Here is a 21,889-nt window from a genome sequence, read left to right on the forward strand (position 1 = left end):
AAAAATAAGAAAAAAAATAGTCCGAATTTTCTCTATTTGCGACAAGTCTGTTATATTTTAACGTTTTTTTTTCTGTTCATCGGTAAGCTAATTGACTTCTTAATATTAACATTTATTGCAGTATTTTTAAAATATCAGTTTTTATGCCACACCCAAGAAAATTCCCATTACTTTCTATTATATCTGAGGATTTTCGTACCCAAATTTTGAAACGCTCCCAGTAAAATAAGGAAGTCGATGATAATGTTTTTTTAAAAACTGATTTTCACTCGCCATTAAATGATTAACATTATATAAAAATTTAAATAAAAAATCTATTGTGGAAATGAATTTGGTCCGCCGTCCTTAAACCACAATTACACTTTTCATATGGTGATAACTGACATGGGCGTCGGAACCTTAATTTAAACTTAACCAAAAATGTAACTTAACCATAACCAAAACCATTTTTCTTTGCTTGTCAAGGTTTCTGATAAGTCTTGTCCCCCCCCCCCCCCTAAAAATCAATTTGCTTCCGACGCCACTGTTTCAAAGATACATCAGTCTGAGAGCTTGCACATCTCATTATATAGACACCTAATAGAAATTAGCGGGTGATGAATGTAAAAGTATCTCTAAGTGATGAAATTGTAACTGGTATTCATTTTGTTTTATTATACTTTCATGTTAAATACTGAAATCTGATGGGTTTAGACGCAGATTGTTCTATCACCCTAAGCGTTAGCAACACACTTGGTAATGAGTAACATAAAGAATTGTTACATGCGTGTAAATCATGCACGTACGGTTCGCCGTAGAATTCACGCCAAGCAGTTTAAAGGGACTTGGACACGATTTGAGCTCAAAATTTTCAAAACTTTTTAAAAGTTTTTATGTCTAAAATTATTAATATACATGTTTTCAATACTTTGACAAAATTTGAAAGTCAAATATTGAGTTACAAGCGAGTTACAGAGGTTAGAATTCTTTGTTTTGTATATAGAGCTCGAGTCCTGTCAATGTTTACATATTTGTTGTATTGGTATAAGTTTTATTCTAATGTTGCTGTTTGTTGTGATGAAATTATTTATGAATTCATTGAATGAGTCTATCTTGTTTCCACAAGTTATTTTTAATAAAAAATGTCAATTTCTTTACAATATTTGTAAACAAATATAAGGCTCGAGCTTTGTTTACATAACAACGACTTCTTTTCTCTGTTTATCGCTTGTAACATGACTTCTAAAAATCAAATTTTGGTGAATCATTCAAAATACAAAAGTAAATTATTTTATATATAGAAATAAAAAAATAAAAATTTCATCTCAAATCAGGTCTAAGTCCCTTTAAGATATTCAGTATAATAAAACAAATACAGGTAGTGCCGGTTTGGACGGACAACAGTTGAAATTGACACCCCTCGAAAACCATTGTCAACTTCCGTTTCGCGTCGGTTGACAACGGTTTTCTCAGGGTGTCAATTTCAACTGTTACCCTTTCAAACAGGCAGTACAAATAGGACACTCATATAAAGCAATTAGTTTAACAATATCAGAAATTCATTCATTGGGGACCCATACACGTTTATCGTTTTAAAGTAACACTATAGCTCATTTTGCGCAAATACCTTTAAAGACAGTTTTCCCCACTTTGACGACATTTCTTGCAAGGTTAAAAGTATGAAATTTGCAAAAATTACTTTGTTTAAAATCTAAATATTCTCAACTTATTGCTAAAGTACTAATTTTAGACGGCCTACACAATAAATATTGCTATCCCAACCTTCAACATCACGTGCACATGTTATGGAAACCCACAGGGGACCCCATGTCATGTTCTAAATGGTCATAGTGATTCAATCTTGGGCGGTCAAGTTTACGGTCTCGACCAAGTCATCATGATTGGCAACAGGGCACTCCCATTGGTTGTTCTGTAAGAGTCATGAATTTATTTTCGTATAAAATCGTATGAATCAAAAAATTGCAAATTCTGCTTCGAGGCTTCGAACACGTCCGAACAATAATTGAATGTTACGGTGAAAATCTCTCTCACCACAATCAAAGTTAAAATGTCTTGACTGTATTCTCCTTGATCTAACGATGGCTTCTTTGCAGTTGGGCATTGAAATAAAAAAAATCCCAACACAAAAAAATTATATGAACACTTTTATAACAATCAACACATCACAATGTATACTTTCTAATCCTTATGTTATTGTATTGATGCATAATGAGAGAATCATCAATTAGATAAATTAAAAGCCGGAACACACAGTACATACATATAGGTTAAAGTTTAACATAATATTTGTAAACTGCTATGTACACCAAGTCTATATAAAGACTTTGAGAATGTATTTATATCTTTATAAGCTTTATTAATCTAGACTCGTATAATAGAAGAAATATTACATGGAATGGCATTAGTGACAAAAACTGTATACGGTGACATTCAGCAACAAATCGGTCATGTGGTGACGGAAAACTCCAGATTTCCCAGCATTCCTGTAAATCATCTCAGTTTATATCTTGGGGAAATTAATATCGACCTAATCCTGTATGCTGTATCTTCTGTTTTATGGCAAATACCTTTCTGGACAACCTATGGGTTTTGTTAAATGTTTACATTAAAACAAGATATGTACGTTTACAACATCAGTTATAATCTCCATTGGGTTTGCCTTTCTTGCAAATGCACAACGTGTCTCATTGTTTGACCAGTATATTTTGATTGACTACACAGTAGCCTGATTTGTTCCTTGTACAATTCCTTTAGATAGCAGTGGCCCGTTCTTGTGTAGGTATAATGCAGGCCAAACACTGAAGTCCACATACTGGCCATTCTTAGTGAAAGATTTCATGTTATAACCATCCATTTTGGTTCCAATGGTCCAGACAGTCAGTTGCAAGGCGGGATCTTGCACGCACATTAACCAGCAACACTGAACACACTTTTGGATATATAACTTGCATTTTTCGACATCGTCCTTACCGAAACTTTCCTCTAATTTTTCCCAAAGTGCCTAAATTTTAAGAACATTACCCAATAAGAAAAACAAGTTTTAGATAAATCTACTCAGGTCAAAGAATTTCTTGTAAATAGCACTACACCGTAAGAAAAAATGTCGTTTAAGAACTTTAAGAATAAATTACTTGGGTGCAAGAAATTTTTCTGAATAAAAATGAGTGTGTGGTATGATACAAGTAGTCCATTGGTCCAACAAAGACTTACGTGATAAATACTTGATCCATTAATCGTCCAAGTTGCCATTTCCCTCCGCATTTCATTAGCTTTCTTTGTCGCAGATTTAACTAAATTATCTTTGTCTTTCTAAACAAATACAGTTAGAGTCTTAGTATGTGTTTAGAAATTAATATCAGTTAGGAATATTTATATTTTACCTACATATATGTTAAAATTGTTCACCTTTAAGGTTCCACAGCATGCATCTCTCAGACTTGATAACTGTGATTCCGAAGATTCCTGACATAGCTCAAAGCATTTCTAAAATAAAAGATCATAAAATGACATCTGAATGGTTCATCGTTTAATGAAATGACCTACATGTAGTTAAATTCGAATGAAAATGATGGTCCATTCAGAGAGAGAGAGAGAGAGAGAGAGAGAGATACCATTAGAATGTTAAGCAAGGTCTCCACCGCCCGCTTTTCCTGGCGATGCGCCTCTAGGATCTCCATGGCATCCGTCCATTGGTTGTCGTACAGTTCACTGAACATCTCGGACAACTTTGTGGGTCGATACGGGTCACTGAAATCCGAGAAATTTGGATTGTTTTCCCTCAGTTTGTCTCCAGCTGTTTGGCTTAGCCTGAACATGAATAATGAGAATATTTGTGGTCATAAGTGTGTTTTTTTCATCTCAGATTATGTTTCAAACTTTGACTTCTGGTTTATTAGCAATTATATCATTTGTTTTTATTGTCAAGCCACCATATTAATAAATTCTTTAATATACTGTACTATCAATATATTTTTTAACGTTTCCCGCTTTGGTAATTTGGTGATAGCATACCTTGTAAGAAGTTTTTCTTTTTCAGCTTGCAACCTAGATTATGATAAATTAAAAAATACAACCTTGTTCAACAAATGGCTATCATTGGGTATATAAAATGTGGTAACCCCCCCCCCCCCCAAAAAAAAAAAAAAACCCAAAAAAATCCCCAAACAATTAGTACATCATCAAACATCCATCGGTTTTAACTACATTTTAAAATTATTAAATATAAGTTGAGAGTCTGTTGTACAACCTATCCACTTCCCTCTGATGTTCTCTTTTCAGGCCTGTCATAACATCATCATGCTCCTTTTTGTGCCTGACGAGCTCATCTTCGTGTTTGCTCTTCAGTGCTGCAACTTCATCTGTACGGTTTCGTTTACTACAAGAATCAATATTCTTTACTTATCTCCATAATCATCAACATGGGCAATTTTACCAAAGGAAATCTATCAAAGTAGTCGTACATATGTTACACCTATACATCTTTAAACTGTACACACTCTAATTAATAATATCTTTGATACAAAAGGATTACTGTTTAAAATGTGCATTTTTTTTATATGCTTTGCTTTTTTATCTTCTGATATTTCTAATCTTGATTTATTTTTTTGCATCTCATAGTTTTCTTATTAAAATTAAATTCAATACTTTGCTCTGTGTCATGACTCTATATAAATACAACAACAAGAAGATACAGTTATTAATAAGATTATTGCATGCAGTACATATGACGGTATTTTGATCAAATGGTAACACCCGCCTCCAATAAAAATATATAACTCTTTACGGTAAATCGCATTTGAAACACACTGTCTTACTTATCATAGCCCTTGCTAAAATTTCGGAGTTCTCTCTGTGTCTCCCGTCGGTCGTTCTCTCTCTGTGCATCTGCTTCTTCTCGATGCCTCCTCTCTTCTCGTGAACGAATCCGCAGGAGCTAAATTATAGAAAATCCGTGGATTACATGGAGTACCCATTGCAATCATTAGATGTACTTTTAAAAATGTTGCTCACAACGCCTTTAGTCGAATTGAGATTTGATTAAAAAATAATAAAAAAGAAAAGTGCAAATGTTCATATATTTTGCTGTGACCTATGGGATCAAATTTAAAGACTTTACAATTATAATGTGTATGATCAAATTACGGTGGTTAAAACTGTATCTACCAATACCAAGTACCCCCCCCCCCCCCCAAATAAAAAGCCAGACAAACACAAAAACACAAAACAATAATCTTTTGAGATCTCTATCCGTACAAAACCGTAAATCAATGCCCCCCAATTAAAAAAAAAATAATAATAAAAAAGTTTATCTCCACACTACACTAATGTTTAACAAGGTCAGTCTTAAAATTATTCAAGTACATGTTTTTAATGCAAGCATAATAAATCATTATTGCACACTGATATAATATTATTTCATATGTCCTTTTCTGGTTGGCAAGATCTAGAAGTACATGTACATATAACCCCGTTCTACGTAGGCGTGTGACTGTCCACATACACAGACCACTGTATTACCCTTTTGAGGTCAGGTATCCATCTGTCAATCATCTCCTCACAGTAGTATCGGTACACCTTCTTCTTCTTGAAGTCCTGTTTAGCAATAACTGCCAGTGTTTTGATCATCCGTAAAACATTGTGAAGTTCTTTTTCATCTATTTCTTCTTCTTCTTGTCTATACACGAATAATTATTAATGTTAATGATATCGAACACCTACATATTGTGAAGTACTTCCTATTACAATAAAATCAAGCATATTTTTTTCTTTTTTTCTTTTCTAAAACTGTTACCTAACGGCGTACCGGAATTGCCTGACAAACTTATCTTCGTGTTTGTTCTTATGTTTGTTCTTTATTGCTGCAACTTCATCTAAACGGTTTCGTTTCCTGCAAGAATCAATATAATTTATTAACCTCACTAATCAACACACATGGGCAATTTTACCATACAATCTGTCATAGTAGTCGTACATTTTTCAGTTTTCACATTTATAAATTATATAGAAAACTATCAGAAGTAAACGTTCTTAAAGAAACGAAATGATTACTAGACTATTTAAAATGTTCATTTTGATATAGTTTAATGCTATTCTATCATTTGACATTTCTTATCTTGATTTTGAATTAACATAAAAATATTCACAAATGCACTTTGTTTTGTGTAATCATGACCTTAATTACAAATAGAATTAAAAATATTTACTTTCCTTGGTAATTATGATGCCTCCAAATAAAAATCAAAACTAATTAAAAATACTTACTTTTTTGTGTCATCACGACTCTTTACAAATAAGTAATAAGGAATCATTCTTTAAGTATTATGAGGTGATAATTTTGGTCAGGGCGTAATCAAATCCAATAAAGCCCGAAGGGCTTTATGACAGATTTAAGCCATTGTACAATTAAATATTTGAATATACATAGGCACACCCCGCTGGCGCCCCAATTTGAAGTTATGGGTTATATAGTAAAATTCGATGCGTAGTGTTATCACAGGCAAAGACACTGGAAAATGTAAATATATTAAGATACAATAACTAATAAGATCATTGCCTAAAAGGTACATGACAGTTTCTTGATCAAATGTAACCCTCAGCCCAATTCAAAGTATATTTTAAAATCAGAAATAAACTAACATACTGATTATAATCCTTGTTAAAACTTCGGAATTCTCTCTGTGTCTCCTGGCGGTCGTTCTCTCTCTGTGCCTTGGCTTCTTCTCGATGCCTCCCCTCTTCTCCAATCTGCAGAAGCTAAAATATGAAAAATCCGTGGATTACATGGATTACCCATTGCAATAATCCAGATGTACTAAGAATGTTGCACACAGCGTTTTCTGTCGAAATAAGATGATTATAATTTTTTCAGAAATTATGGAAAAGAAAACATTTTTTTACATGGAGTGCAAATGTTACATGCAAATCCGCTGTTACCTCTTGGATCAAATTTTAAAAAGTTATTACAATAATGATATCCTGTATATTGTCTAAGAACGAAAATGTATCGCCATGTGACGAACCAGTTAATCTTAGCCAGCCTACATTTTATGAAGAAATGTTTCGGTGTTTAAAATTGTGTATACCTATCCCCCCCCCCCTCGGTTAAAAAAAAAGAAAACAGACATGCACAAAAACGAAAAACAATACCCCCTTCCCACCCTCCAACCCATCCACCTCCCTCCCCCTAAAACCCCAAACAAACAAACTATTAGTCGAACTGTGTATTGAACAATAAGAAGATCTTTCCAGCACTAGATCTTTTTCATGAGATCTGTAACGCTACGAATGCCGCCGCAGGCGACCAAAACTTCAATTTTAGTATAATATTTGTTTGATTGCAGAATAAGTCCCTATAAATTGCTCATTTTCTTTTAACTTTAAACTTTAACTTTACACTATGTCAAAAAGCATCGGACCGGTGTTAAGAATAAAAGAACAATTTAAGACTTTCTTTGTTACGTTGGAATTAATTTTTTAAAATCATTTGATGTCAACTTCCCGTTACGTGTGATAATAAATTTGCTTATTTTGTATATTCACATCAGAGCGATATCATTAGTAAGCATTGGCTCACAGATACCTTGTTTTAGGTATATTTCATGATGTATTAATGTTCTTGTTATAAATGCAGTAATGAACTGAAAAAAAATGAAAAAAGAAGTATACTTTCATTTATATTTCGATCACTTCTTTTTTCATTAATTCTATGTAAGGCACCAAAATCTTACAAATATGAATAATCCATATCATGTGATCTTCTTATAAATCGGTTCTTCATCCTTTATTTGCAAAATAAATGTATGCTATTAAAAATAAATCCTTTAAGGAAAAACACATAATTTCAAAATATTTGATGGGTTAATTTTATTTTTAAATCCATTTTTCTTTATTAGAGGTCAAGTATATTGTAATGAAATATTGCTTGATAACATATCGAAAATCTGACACTTTTAAGAAAATTCTGCTGAAAAAGACAGTTCTCATGGGTATAATGGCACCAAGACAACACTAGTGTATTTAAATTGTTCTTGCCACAAATGGCACACACCAGTATTATATGCTCTCGAAGGACACGTTTACAGCATCTTTAAAAAGATTATTTAGAAGCTACTTTCTGTCATTGAGGACGTTTCCTTGAAGATTCCATTAGTATTGAAAAAAAGAGCCAAAATTCAAATGGCTGCGGTATTAGGGACCTGTGATTCGACAGTACAACCTGGAGCGATGGTAAAAAAATTAGTATATTATTAATCAATATCAATCTATAGCAAAACCTTCAGCAATATCAAAATTACTGGGTTTTTATTTCTCAAAATTTATATATAGGTTTGATTTAAAAAAAAATGATGTGGTATTCAGTACAGTTGGTACATATATTATTTCTGATAAACAAAATGTAATATTTGCAATTTGAGGATCTTTTAGAGATCTGCAATTCTTCATATATTATATGACTTTGAAATCATCCTGTTACTTTAAACTTCAGAATATATAAAGAAATATTTAAACATTCGAAAATCTTTTATGTATACTTTACTGAAGACTGTCCACATACTTTGGATATTTTTTTAATATTAAAAGTTGATTTCTCAATGGCTATTGCGTCTGACACACGTGACACACAAGCTACTTGAGTGTAAAATTTTGTATTCAAACGATGTACGAATGCAATTTCTTTTTGGTGAAAAATTATTGTAAAGAATAAAATACTGAAGTTTCAGAAGTAGAGTGTGCTAAATTCTATAATATTCTTTCATCATATTGATGTTGTCAAATAATATTTTGAATAAGTCTGCATAAATTATATATAGATGAAAATGTATACCGTAATTTCAGCTTGCATGTCAGTATACATTATATATAAATTTGATTCTCTAATAGATATTTTGATGTTTTAATTGCTTTTCTCTACCTAAAGGCATGATCCAGACTTATCTTGTGCAGTTACTGAGATTTTCTTCATTTACTGTATGCTTCAATTGACATAAGTACTGTGTATTATTATAATATATAACTAACTCTTTCCTCACATTCTTCATTTTACCTGAAATTCCTTTATAAAAATATCAATGTCTAAAAGTTATGTTTTTTATTTCTTTCCAAGATTAAAAAAAGCATAGTACTAATATATATCTGTTCAATTATATCTTAGGACAAAAAAGGAGAACAATTTTTATTTTACATTAACATAAAATCATAACCACCTTCTATCAAACTAATTCTGAAGAAGAAAATGATCAATAATAACATTATAACATTGACAACTTGCAATCAGACTTTCGCCAAATTGGTGTTTAAGAAGATTTGTCTCTGTATATCCCTACATGTATGTAAAATTCCCTCCCCAATATGGCTCGACCCTACCACCGGGGATTATGATTTTAAAATTTAAACAAATATGAATTTACACTTCCTGAGGGGGATATGTTACAGCTTTTCTGGCCAATAAAGTTTTGAAAAGAAGATTGCTTTTTTAAATTTTTCATTCTATATATTCCTTTGTAAAAATTTGACCCCACATGACGGTCCTATCCTACCGCCAGGAATCATGATTTGAACAAACTTGAAAAACTATGTTTCAACGCAAGTACATCTTGCCTAAGCAATTGGTTTTTGAAACGATTATTTTAAAAAAACATTAAAAACTCTCTATATTCCTATGTAAAATTTTGCCCCCTCCCCATGTGGCTTCCCCGGAGATCGTAATTTGAACAAATTTGGATCTACACTACCTAAAAATCCTTCTACTCAAGTTACAGTTTTTGTGACTGATTAGTTTTTGAGAAGATGTTTAGATTTTTATAGATTTTTTCTACATATATTCCTCTGAGTTGCCAAACCCTACTCGAAGGGATCGTGATCAAAATTAAATCTACACTACCTGCGGTTGCTTCCACAAAAGTTTTCGCTCTTCGTTGTCATTCAGCTCACTCATCTTCTCATTCAGTTTCAGGGGACTGTTCGGGTCGCTCAGGTCGGATATTCCCGGATTGTTGTCCCCTAGTCGCGCGCCTGCAACTTCGCTCAGTCTGAAATAGTGACCCTGATTTGTAAGTTTTTGCGTGATTTTATCGTTTCGAAGTCCGAATGAAAAATGTTTGACAATTATACATGTACCTCTTTAAAAGAGTCCCCTTTTCTTCTTTTAAACTAAAAAAATGTAAATTAAAATTTTTAGAATAACCAGTTATATATGGTTTAGTTTTAAAGTTCTATTTTTCTATATGTTGAGAAATGTTTTTTAATATAAATTGGCTGATTGCTGACACATCCATTGACAAATTAACCAATTACATGCACGTTCTGTAAAGAGAATCGAGTAAGACGTATTTGTATCATGATAAAGAACAGAAAATTTATACACGTAGATCTGGTTAATATAATATCAATGTCGCCTACTTTGAACATTTACAGGTGCGCAGTTGTATTTACCTTGCTACCTGTTTTTCCATTTCTTTCAACCTAAAACACGAAATCTGAATAATAATTTATTACTCTTATACAAACCATCATTTTTTTAAAAACTCTTAAACTCAATTGTGTTTTGATTACACAGGCGATTTACCTCCGTAATATAGCGTCTTTTTCTTGTTGTAAAATATCCACCTCGTTTTTTAAATTCTTTATTTCATCTTCGTATGTTTTTTTTCTGAATAAAGTTAAAATAATAGATAGAAGATGACAATTCATCAAGTAGGGCATTTCCATCTAATTACTTTTTAGCGAAAACACCTTTGCTTACCCTTCAAATGCTTGATTCCATTTCTTAAAGTCTCTATTGGTGCCATTGTGGAAGCTTTCTTCCTCGGCAAGCACCTGCTCCCGGGTCCTTTCTTCCTCGAGAGTGTATATACCCAACAACTGCAATAAAGGTCCCGGATGTACATGCAAATGTAAAATGATAAAGGAAAACTATACCTTCTTTAAGTCAAGTTTAAGTGTACATACTTGCTTTAGTATAGGTATGCTTGTCTGAATCAGAGTCTGACAGTCATATACGTATGCCGGACTGCTCTGAGGTTTCTTTTTGTGATCCTTTTCGTATTTGTCTTTTGCCGATATCGCCAGTCTTTTTATTTCTCTTAACGCCTCATGAATGTCTATGTCCCGTTCTTCTGCATTTAATCTAAGTATATAAACAATCACCACGACCTCTCTGAGTGATCATTACAATTCTTCTTTGGTTTTGCATGTTAATACTTTCATCAATAAAATATCGGTAAAACACCATTCAGTGTACTAACCCTGTATCTAATGTAGGGCTGCCAGAACCAAACAGTAGTTGGACATTCTTTGATCGTGTCGACAGCATGGCGGATCTGCTATATAGGCTTTGCTTATCCGACATGTTAACTTCACTTCTGACGTCCCGGTATGCATAGATAAGGAATGTGTATTGGAAACTTTATTCAATAAATGACTATTTAAATAACGTTCGCAAATAAGAAATCAGGGCATATGGGTGGCTTGAGATTTCAGACAGGAAGAGTAACGTTATATCACAAATATTGTCGTTTTACACCTTTTCATACATGATTTAAAATGAATTTGATTAGAAATAGAAGATTAATTGTGTTATGATCGATTTTAACGTTATGAAAGAAGATGATTTTATAAGAATTATAGTGGTTCAAATGCAATTTCTGGAAATTATTAAGGTAATGGTCCATACCTCACTAGATAAATAAAATGCGTACAGAATTTTTTCATATTTTTCAAACATGTATCTGAGGATATGTTCTCATCAAATTTTACCCTGTTGGGTGGTCCATCGGTATTAAAAAAGCTAGGGTCATTGCTAAAAATAAAACCGATTGCGGAAAATGGCGCTTTTTCATACATAAAGAATATAAGCCTAAGCCTGAAATTAGAATTTCACAAAATAATTTTTTGACTTATATCCTATGTAAAAAAAAAAAGGAATTTTCAAAACAAAAATTTTTATGTTACACTTGCTTATTTATCAAAAATAGATAAATCTGCATACAAATGAGATAAAATGAAATAAATTTTCAAAGAGATTTTAAGCTCTTATAATTTTAGTTACGTACAGAATTCTCTAAAATTTTGATATTATTTACACATTAACGCCCTTAATCAATTGGAAATAAAATTACCCAAGGGACCGGCCTTTTCAGGATCACAATGGGCGTATTTTGGGTAAAAATCATTAAAATATATATTTTGAAAAAAGATCCGTAAAAATTAAATTGTGCATACTAGGTTTATTATTTCATCACTCTAAAAAATATGTTTAGATTATTGTTAAATAGAAAAGATGATTTAAACAAACTGTTGATCAATTTGTATTATCTAATCCGCAAAAGATTGTATCTTTGGATATCGGTAAGTATTATGGATCGAGATCGGTATTTAGAAATTGCAGTCCCACGCGTGGATAATGCTAACTACCTGATATATGCCTGTAAGAGAAAACCTCTATTCAACCTTTTTTTACTGGTTTTAAAGACTGTTCTTAAAATGAAATAACTTTTCTTAAGCGCATGATTTTAATTCTAAAAACATTTTTTGTGGAAAATATATCTATGCTCGTTGCTAAGCGAATATAGGATATAGATGAAATAAGTCAAATTATTTCCCCATGTGTATTTATCTCCCTTATGCACTGGAATATAGATCTCGGTCAGGATGTTTATGCACTTTCAGGGATTAACGTTCAAAGAATTGGATAAAGTTCAACCTTGTAATGAATTGATGTTTATGCAGGACAACAGTAAGCGGTCTGTATTTTCAAAACGAGTACTCAATCGACACAACCCAGTCAATTTTTCATTTCGCTGAGTAATAGGCTAATTGATTGCAGTTTTCAGGATTTTTAATAGATTTGTTTTGAATTAATTTCTAGGTCAGCTTGATTTTTTTTGTTTTGAAACACATGTACACCTTTTAGCGTTAGGTCTCAATTAGATCGGACACGGAAAAGACGTAATAACGCGTGAATTACGTCAGACTTTTTTTGTGACGTATGGATCATTACCTTAAATTCAGGGACGACGGACCCAATTCAAGATTTGCACCTCTGCGCAGAAATCCGTACATATGCTATGACTATGACTGTCGTGATTACGTACATCAGAATAAGAGAAAATAATAAAATTTTAATTCTACTAAACATAGTTTGTGATGGCGAAATATTTTTAGTGGAGAAAAAATAAGAAAAAAGTTAGTCTGAATTTTCTCTGTTTGCGACAAGTCCGTTATATTTTCACGTTTTTTTCCTGTTCATCGGTAAGCTAATTGACTTCTTAATATTAACATTTATTGCAGTATGTTTAAAATTATATCAGTTTTTATGCCACACCCAAGAAAATTCCCATTACCTTCTATTATATCTGAGGATTTTCGCACCCAAATTTTGAAACGCTCCCAGTAAAATAAGGAAGTCGATAATGTATTTTTAAAAAATTGATTTTCACTCGTCATTAACTGATTAACATTATATAAAAATTTAAATAAAAAATCTGTTGTGGAAATGAATTTGGTCCGCCGTCCTTAAATTAAAACTACACTTTTCATACAGTGATAACTGACATAGGCGTCGGAACCTTGATTTAAACTTAACCAAAAATTTAACTTAGCCATAACCAAAACCACTTTTCTTTTCTTGTCAAGATTTCTGATAAGTCTTGTCCCACCCCCCTAAAAATCAATTTGCTTCCGACGCCACTATTTCAAAGATACATCAGGCTGAGAGCTTGCACATCTCATTATATAGACACCTAATAGAAATTAGCGGGTGATGAATGTAAAAGTATCTCTAACTGATGAAATTGTAACTGGTATTCATTTTGTTTTATTATACTTTCATGTTAAATACTGAAATCTGATTGGTTTAGACGCAGATTATAATCCGTTCTATCACCCTAAGCGTTAGCAACACACTTGGTAATGGGTAACATAAAGAATTGTTACATGCGTGTAAATCATGCACGTACGGTTCGCCGTAGAATTCACGCCAAGCAGTGAATTTTAAATTTAAAGTGACTTGGACACGATTTGAGCTCAAAATTTTGAAAACTTTTTTTTCAAAAATTTTATGTCTAAAATTATTAATATACATGTTTTCAATACTTTGACAACATTTGAAAGTCAAATATCGAGTTACAAGCGAGTTACAGAGGTTAAAATTCTTTGTTTTGTAAACAGAGCTCGAGTCCTGTCAATGTTTACATATTTGTTGTATTGGTATAAGTTTCAATCTAATGTTGCTGTTTGTTGTGATGAAATTATTTATGAACTCATTGAATCTTGTTTCCACAAGTTATTTTAAATAAAAATATGGCAATTTCTTTACAGTATTTGTAAACAAATATAAGGCTCAAGCTTTGTTTACATAACAACGACTTCTTTTCTCTGTATATCGCTTGTAACATGACATCTAACAATCAAATTTTGGTGAATCATTCAAAATACAAAAATAAATTATTGTATATATAAAAATCAAAAATAAAAATGTCATCTGAAATCATGTCTAGGTCCCTTTAAGATATTCAGTGTAATAAAACAAATAGTGCCTGTTTGGACAGACAACAGTTGAAATTGACACCCCTCGAAAACCATTGTCAACCTCCGTTTCGCGTCGGTTGACAACGGTTTTCTCAGGGTGTCAATTTAAACTGTTATCCTTTCAAACAGGCAGTACAAATAGGACACTCATATAAAGCAATTGGTTTTACAATATCATGAATTCATTGAATGGACAAATTCATTGGGGACCCATACACATTTATCGTTTTAAAGTAACACTATAGCTCATTTTGCGCAAATACCATTAAAAGACAGTTTTCCCACTTTAACGACATTTCTTGCAAGGTTAAAAGTATGAAATTTGCAAAAATTACTTTGTTTAAAATCTAAAAATTCTCAACTTATTGCTAAAGTACTAATTTTAGACGGCCTACACAGTAAATATTGCTAGCCCAGCCTTCAACATCACATGTTATGGAAACCCACAGGGGACCCCATATCATGTTCTAAATGGTCATAGTAATTCAATCTTGGGAGGTCAAGTTTACGATCTCGGCCAAGTCATCATGACTGGCAACAGGGCACTCCCATGTGATGTTCTGTAAGAGTCATGAATGTATTTTCGTATAAAATCGTATGAATCAACAAATTGCAAATTCTGCTTCAAGGCTTCGAACACGTCCGAACAATAATTGTCTGTTACGGTGAAAATCTCTCTCACCACAATCAAAGTTAAAATGTCTTGACTGTATTCTCCTTGGTCTAACGATGGCTTCTTTGCAGTTGGGCATTGAAATAAAAAAAATCCCAACACGAAAAAATTATATGAACACATTTATAACAATCAACACATCACAATGTATACTTTCTAATCCTTATGTTATTGTATTGATGCATAATGAGAGAATCATCAATTACATAAATTAAAAGCCGGAACACACAGTACATACATGTAGGTTAAAGTTTTACATAATATTTGTAAACTGCTATGTACACCAAGTCTATATAAAGGCTTTGAGAATGTATTTATATCTTTATAAGCTTTATTAATCTAGACTCGTATAATAGAAGAAATATTACATGGAATGGCATTAGTGACAAAAACTGTATACGGTGACATTCAGCAACAAATCGGTCATGTGGTGACGGAAAACTCCAGATTTCCCAGCATTCCTGTAAATCATCTCAGTTTATATCTTGGGGAAATTAATATCGACCTAATCCTGTATGCTGTATCTTCTGTTTTATGGCAAATACCTTTCTGGACAACCTATGGGTTTTGTTAAATGTTTACATTAAAACAAGATATGTACGTTTACAACATCAGTTATAATCTCCATTGGGTTTGCCTTTCTTGCAAATGCACAACGTGTCTCATTGTTTGACCAGTATATTTTGATTGACTACACAGTAGCCTGATTTGTTCCTTGTACAATTCCTTTAGATAACAGTGGCCCGTTCTTGTGTAGGTATAATGCAGGCCAAACACTGAAGTCCACATACTGGCCATTCTTAGTGAAAGATTTCATGTTATAACCATCCATTTTGGTTCCAATGGTCCAGACAGTCAGTTGCAAGGCGGGATCTTGCACGCACATTAACCAGCAACACTGAACACACTTTTGGATATATAACTTGCATTTTTCGACATCGTCCTTACCGAAACTTTCCTCTAATTTTTCCCAAAGTGCCTAAATTTTAAGAACATTACCCAATAAGAAAAACAAGTTTTAGATAAATCTACTCAGGTCAAAGAATTTCTTGTAAATAGCACTACACCGTAAGAAAAAATGTCGTTTAAGAACTTTAAGAATAAATTACTTGGGTGCAAGAAATTTTTCTGAATAAAAATGAGTGTGTGGTATGATACAAGTAGTCCATTGGTCCAACAAAGACTTACGTGATAAATACTTGATCCATTAATCGTCCAAGTTGCCATTTCCCTCCGCATTTCATTAGCTTTCTTTGTCGCAGATTTAACTAAATTATCTTTGTCTTTCTAAACAAATACAGTTAGAGTCTTAGTATGTGTTTAGAAATTAATATCAGTTAGGAATATTTATATTTTACCTACATATATGTTAAAATTGTTCACCTTTAAGCTTCCACAGCATGCATCTCTCAGACTTGATAACTGTGATTCCGAAGATTCCTGACAAAGCTCAAAGCATTTCTAAAATAAAAGATCATAAAATGACATCTGAATGGTTCATCGTTTAATGAAATGACCTACATGTAGTTAAATTCGAATGAAAATGATGGTCCATTCAACGACCTTTATTCCCTAAAAACATCACGAGAGAGAGAGAGAGAGAGAGAGAGAGAGAGAGAGAGATACCATTAGAATGTTAAGCAAGGTCTCCACCGCCCGCTTTTCCTGGCGATCCGCCTCTAGGATCTCCATGGCATCCGTCCATTGGTTGTCGTACAGTTCACTGAACATCTCGGACAACTTTGTGGGTCGATACGGGTCACTGAGATCCGAGAAATTTGGATTGTTTTCCCTCAGTTTGTCTCCAGCCGTTTGGCTTAGCCTGAACATGAATAATGAGAATATGTGTAGTCATAACTGTGTTTTTTTTCATCTCAGATTATGTTTCAAACTTTGACTTCTGGTTTATTAGCAATTATATCATTTGTTTTTATTGTCAAGCCACCATATTAATAAATTCTTTAATATACTGTACTATCAATATATTTTTTAAGGTTTCCCGCTTTGCTAATTTGGTAATAGCATACCTTGTAAGAAGTTTTTCTTTTTCAGCTTGCAACCTAGATTATGATAAATTATAAAATACAACCTTGTTCAACAAATGGCTCTCATTGGGTATATAAAATGTGGTAACCCCCCCCCCCCCCCAACAAATAAAATCCCCAAACAATTAGTACATCATCAAACATCCATCGGTTTTAACTACATTTTAAAATTATGAAATATAAGTTGATAGTCTGTTGTACAACCTATCCACTTCCCTCTGATGTTCTCTTTTCATGGCTGTCATGACATCATCGTGCTCCTTTTTTTGCCTGACGAGCTCATCTTCGTGTTTGTTCTTCAGTGCTGCAACTTCATCTGTACGGTTTCGTTTACTACAAGAATCAATATTCTTTACTTATCTCCATAATCATCAACATGGGCAATTTTACCAAAGGAAATCTATCAAAGTTGCCGTACATTTGTTACACCTATACACCTATAAACTGTACACACTTTAATAAATAATATTTTTAAATACAAAAGGATTACTGCTTAAAATGTGCATTTTTTTATATGCTATGCTTTTTTATCTTCTGATATTTCTAATCTTGATTTATTTTTTGCATCTCATAGTTGTCTAATTAAAATTAAATTCAATACTTTGCTCTGTGTCATGACTCTATATAAATACAACAACAAGAAGATACAGTTATTAATAAGAGTATTGCCTACAGTACAAATGACGATATTTTGATCAAATGGTAACACCCGCCTCCAATAAAAATATATAACTCTTTACGGTAAATCGCATTTGAAACACACTGTCTTACTTATCATAGCCCTTGCTAAAATTTCGGAGTTCTCTCTGTGTCTCCCGTCGGTCGTTCTCTCTCTGTGCATCTGCTTCTTCTCGATGCCTCCTCTCTTCTCGTGAACGAATCCGCAGGAGCTAAAATATAGAAAATCCGTGGATTACATGGAGTACCCATTGCAATCATTAGATGTACTTTTAAAAATGTTGCTCACAACGCCTTTAGTCGAATTGAGATTTGATTAAAAAATAATAAAAAAGAAAAGTGCAAATGTTCATATATTTTGCTGTGACCTATGGGATCAAATTTAGAGACTTTACAATTATAATGTGTATGATCAAATTACGGTGGTTAAAACTGTACCTACCAATACCAAGTACCCCCCCCCCCAATAAAAAGCCAGACAAACACAAAAACACAAAACAATAATCTTTTGAGATCTCTATCCGTACAAAACCGTAAATCAATGCCCCCCCCCCCCCCATTAAAAATAAAATAATAATAAAAAAGTTTATCTCCACACTACACTAATGTTTAACAAGGTCAGTCTTAAAATTATTCAAGAACATGTTTTTAATGCAAGCATAATAAATCATTATTGCATACTGATATAATATTTATTCATATGTCCTTTTCTGGTTGGCAAGATCTAGAGGTACATGTACATATAACCCCGTTCTACGTAGGCGTGTGACTGTCCACATACACAGACCACTGTATTACCCTTTTGAGGTCAGGTATCCATCTGTCAATCATCTCCTCACAGTAGTATCGGTACACCTTCTTCTTCTTGAAGTCCTTTTTAGCATTAACTGCCAGTGTTTTGATCATCCGTAAAACATTGTGGAGTTCTTTTTCGTCGATTTCTTCTTCTTCTTCTTGTCTGTACAGGAATAATTTATCGTGTTAATGATGTGGGATACCTAGTACATATTGTGAAGTACTTCCTATCAAAATAAACAATAAATCAAGCATAATTTCATATTTTTTTCTTTACTTTTAAAAACTGTCGCCTAAATCCACAATTGGTTAGTGCGTTATCAACAAATCTATAACTCATGAGTTCATATCAATCCGGGAGTTTATAAATTTTACCTTTTCAAATATTTTTTATCACATGTTTGGCCAAATATTGTAAAATTTGAAAATTCTAAACCGGCGAAAGTATTTTGATTGTTATATATCTAAATTTTTATATCAATATTTAATATCGAATGGTGTCTTATACCAAATTAAGCATTGCGCACGTCCAGGTAATACATGCGCGGATTAATAGGGGAAAGGAGGGGGAGTCAGAGGAGAGGGTGTTCTAGATCCCCCTGAAAATTAATCTTATTAACTTACATTGTAAAGTTACCGAAAATCTTGTCTGCGTGTCCCCTCCCACGCACAGGAAAAATTTCTGGATCCGCACACACATGTAATAATCAATGATTATATGCACAGACTAAGTTTATATTGAATGCGCTTATTCCGATAATTAAGAATGCAGGTAACTTGGTTTGAACAGAAAAATTATTGAAATCACAATACAAAAGAGGCTCAATGTATATAGAAGATTTCAATACACATTAACTATCTACTTTCGTTTTGAATAAGACCATCGTATTAGACTTAATTTTCTTAGTAAAATGCAAACCTTTCTTCTATATTTCGTTCAATACGCTGGCCCTTCCGAACTCTGGAATTCGGTAGAGAAAAGCTCCTACTAAAGAAACCACCTTTTTTGGACTTGGCCATTTCATGCAAATCTTGCTTCCTGTCTGGTTTGTAATATCTTTATCGTATCGCTACAATGGGCAGGGATCAATACATTACCTGTAGTATACAAAATGAAAGTAGAAGTCCACTGATTGAAATCCTTGAATGAAAATATATTAACGGTGTAATAATTACGGTAACCGATTGTAATTTAATGTGCGAATTCAAATTATTCTTGATTATTACTCTTATTGCTACATGGATATTTTAATTTACATGATTGTACAATTGAATAAAATTTTTCATTTATTCTTGTCTTATAATTATATCTCTTCAAACATATGTATCAAAATACTGTTATTTAGGTATTGTATTGAAAAGTAATGGGAGGTTAAATTTAGCAACATCTGTGCTGGCCAAAAAGCATATTTTAAAATGAAAAAAATAATTTGTATTGATAATCCATGTAAGCTCTTAGAAAAACTTTTTGATTCCATTGTACTTCCTGTACTTCTTTATTGTTGTGAAATATGTGGAGTTGATCTCTCATTGAAAGATATTTCAGTTATCGAAAACTTTCAAGTAAAATTAATATTTCTTAAAGATATACTTGGATTACATCATTGCAAAGCATCTAACGCTGGTTGTTTGGTAGAATGAAATAGGTTACCACTTTGGTCTAAAATCTCATTCTCAAGCATTAAATATTGGAATCACTTGATAACATCTAATTCTTTGGCATTTAAATTATATCAGGGAACAAACAATTTCCCTGGACTAAGAACATTTCTGGCATCCTATATAATTTTGGATTCTCAAACATTAGTAATTATAAAAGCACAATTCAACAGTTTTTACCAGACATAAAGCAAAGAATCGTTGACCAATGTATCCAAATGCAATCGTTCATTTTTTCAAAACATTATATAGATATGAGAAAAATATGTCCTTATGTTGATATACCCAGGAAAGATCTGAGAGATCCTCTATTAGTAGAATAAGATAAAGTGCACATAAACTTGCAATAGAAAGTGGTAGATATAATGCCACATTTAGAAATGAAAGATATTGTAATGCTTGTAAAACTGGTGCAATTGAAGATGAAACTCATTGCCTTTTTCAATGTAAAGCCTATTATCATCTAAGGAACAGCTAATTTAGTAATTTTTGTAATATAATTAAAATAAATATTGCCAATAACTTGGACAAAGAAAGATACATTTTACATTTATGTTTAAATAGTGAAATACATTCTATTTTAAAAATTACTGTTAAATTCATTAATGACTGCTTTAAACACAGATGTAAATTAGTCTAAGGAAATGTTAAACTGATCTATATAGATCAGTAAAAGTATATAATTATACTGTACATGCAGTTATTTCAAACATACAATGATGTTCTTGTATATTCATTGGGCCTTTGCCATTATTGTAATTGTGTTCGTGCCAATAAAATATTTGTATTTGTAATTGTATGAATTTTTATATATTTCATCAGCTGTGAGACAACGTTGATTGAGACGTCGTTCACATTTAAGAAATATTGTTTACAGTTAATTGTTTTAATGTTTGGCTTTTTATTAAATTTTACATCGTTGGAATTTAGCGCAGTTTAAATGAAGACATCTATAGAGATATTTGTGATATGTATGCCCTCCACATTTGTTAGCATTAAAGCGGTAGTTTGGTGATGTAAAAAAAATATCAGTCCAATACTTCAGACAGCGGCTGACTGACGCTCTCTAACCTTGGAAACAGGTATAGACTCATAAGAAAGGTTTACTTTCAATTTAATTATAATATACACACAAAAGACGAAGTAAGTATTCAGTGGTCAACCAGCGGAGGAGCTCGGCACTCAGCACCTTGGAGATATGAAAGTGACATTTTTGATTTTTAATTGGAAATAGCTGAAGAAATCAAATCTGCATTTCAGCCAATTATATAATGGCCCTTTTAAGATATCTAATTGAATTGACGATGAAATTGTGTCAAAATAGCATATCCCATTGTTAATGTTTGTTTGCAAAGATTACACCTCAAAAGACGGTAAAATTATAATTCTAAAACTTGGTAGTATGTTTACTAAATTGTTTAGAAATCATAGAGGAATTTAAACTTGATTCTGTTATATATTTGATATAGTTTTAAATATATTCGAAAATACAATTTATACTGCAAATAAATTG

The 21,889-nt window shown here is 32.5% G+C and overlaps 3 protein-coding genes across 5 annotated transcripts; all 3 read right to left on the reverse strand.

The window, feature by feature from the left end:
* Positions 1–2,131: 2,131 nt before the first annotated feature.
* Positions 2,132–5,924, reverse strand: LOC136272714 (uncharacterized). Of its 2 annotated transcripts, none has more exons than XM_066075014.1 (9): positions 5,792–5,924; positions 5,518–5,674; positions 4,815–4,933; positions 4,247–4,375; positions 4,012–4,044; positions 3,612–3,807; positions 3,406–3,483; positions 3,211–3,309; positions 2,132–3,001 (listed from the first exon to the last, which is right to left on the reverse strand). In XM_066075014.1, the coding sequence occupies exons 2-9, from the start codon at positions 5,623–5,625 to the stop codon at positions 2,714–2,716; spliced, it is 1,050 nt and encodes a 349-aa protein (XP_065931086.1). In that variant the 5' UTR covers positions 5,626–5,674; positions 5,792–5,924; the 3' UTR covers positions 2,132–2,713. The 2 variants fall into 2 exon arrangements, with proteins under 2 accessions (XP_065931086.1, XP_065931087.1); XM_066075015.1 differs by having other exon boundaries at positions 5,804–5,921.
* A 209-nt stretch (positions 5,925–6,133) lies between these two features.
* Positions 6,134–11,332, reverse strand: LOC136272715 (uncharacterized). 2 transcript variants are annotated; one of them, XM_066075017.1, is made up of 9 exons: positions 11,244–11,332; positions 10,948–11,125; positions 10,742–10,860; positions 10,565–10,648; positions 10,432–10,461; positions 10,117–10,149; positions 9,881–10,028; positions 7,728–7,778; positions 6,615–6,753 (listed from the first exon to the last, which is right to left on the reverse strand). In XM_066075017.1, exons 1-8 carry the CDS (start codon positions 11,309–11,311, stop codon positions 7,746–7,748), a joined length of 693 nt encoding a protein of 230 aa, XP_065931089.1. In that variant the 5' UTR covers positions 11,312–11,332; the 3' UTR covers positions 6,615–6,753; positions 7,728–7,745. The 2 variants fall into 2 exon arrangements, with proteins under 2 accessions (XP_065931088.1, XP_065931089.1); XM_066075016.1 differs by lacking the exon at positions 7,728–7,778 and having other exon boundaries at positions 6,134–6,753.
* Positions 11,333–15,415: 4,083 nt separating this feature from the next.
* Positions 15,416–19,825, reverse strand: LOC105336324 (trichohyalin). The gene is made up of 9 exons (XM_020070657.3): positions 19,637–19,825; positions 18,721–18,880; positions 18,016–18,134; positions 17,449–17,577; positions 17,227–17,259; positions 16,826–17,021; positions 16,583–16,660; positions 16,388–16,486; positions 15,416–16,178 (listed from the first exon to the last, which is right to left on the reverse strand). The coding sequence occupies exons 1-9, from the start codon at positions 19,735–19,737 to the stop codon at positions 15,891–15,893; spliced, it is 1,203 nt and encodes a 400-aa protein (XP_019926216.3). The 5' UTR covers positions 19,738–19,825; the 3' UTR covers positions 15,416–15,890.
* Positions 19,826–21,889: the final 2,064 nt, after the last annotated feature.

This window comes from Magallana gigas, chromosome 2 (genome assembly GCF_963853765.1).
Source record: "Magallana gigas chromosome 2, xbMagGiga1.1, whole genome shotgun sequence".
Lineage (NCBI taxonomy): Eukaryota > Metazoa > Mollusca > Bivalvia > Ostreida > Ostreidae > Magallana > Magallana gigas.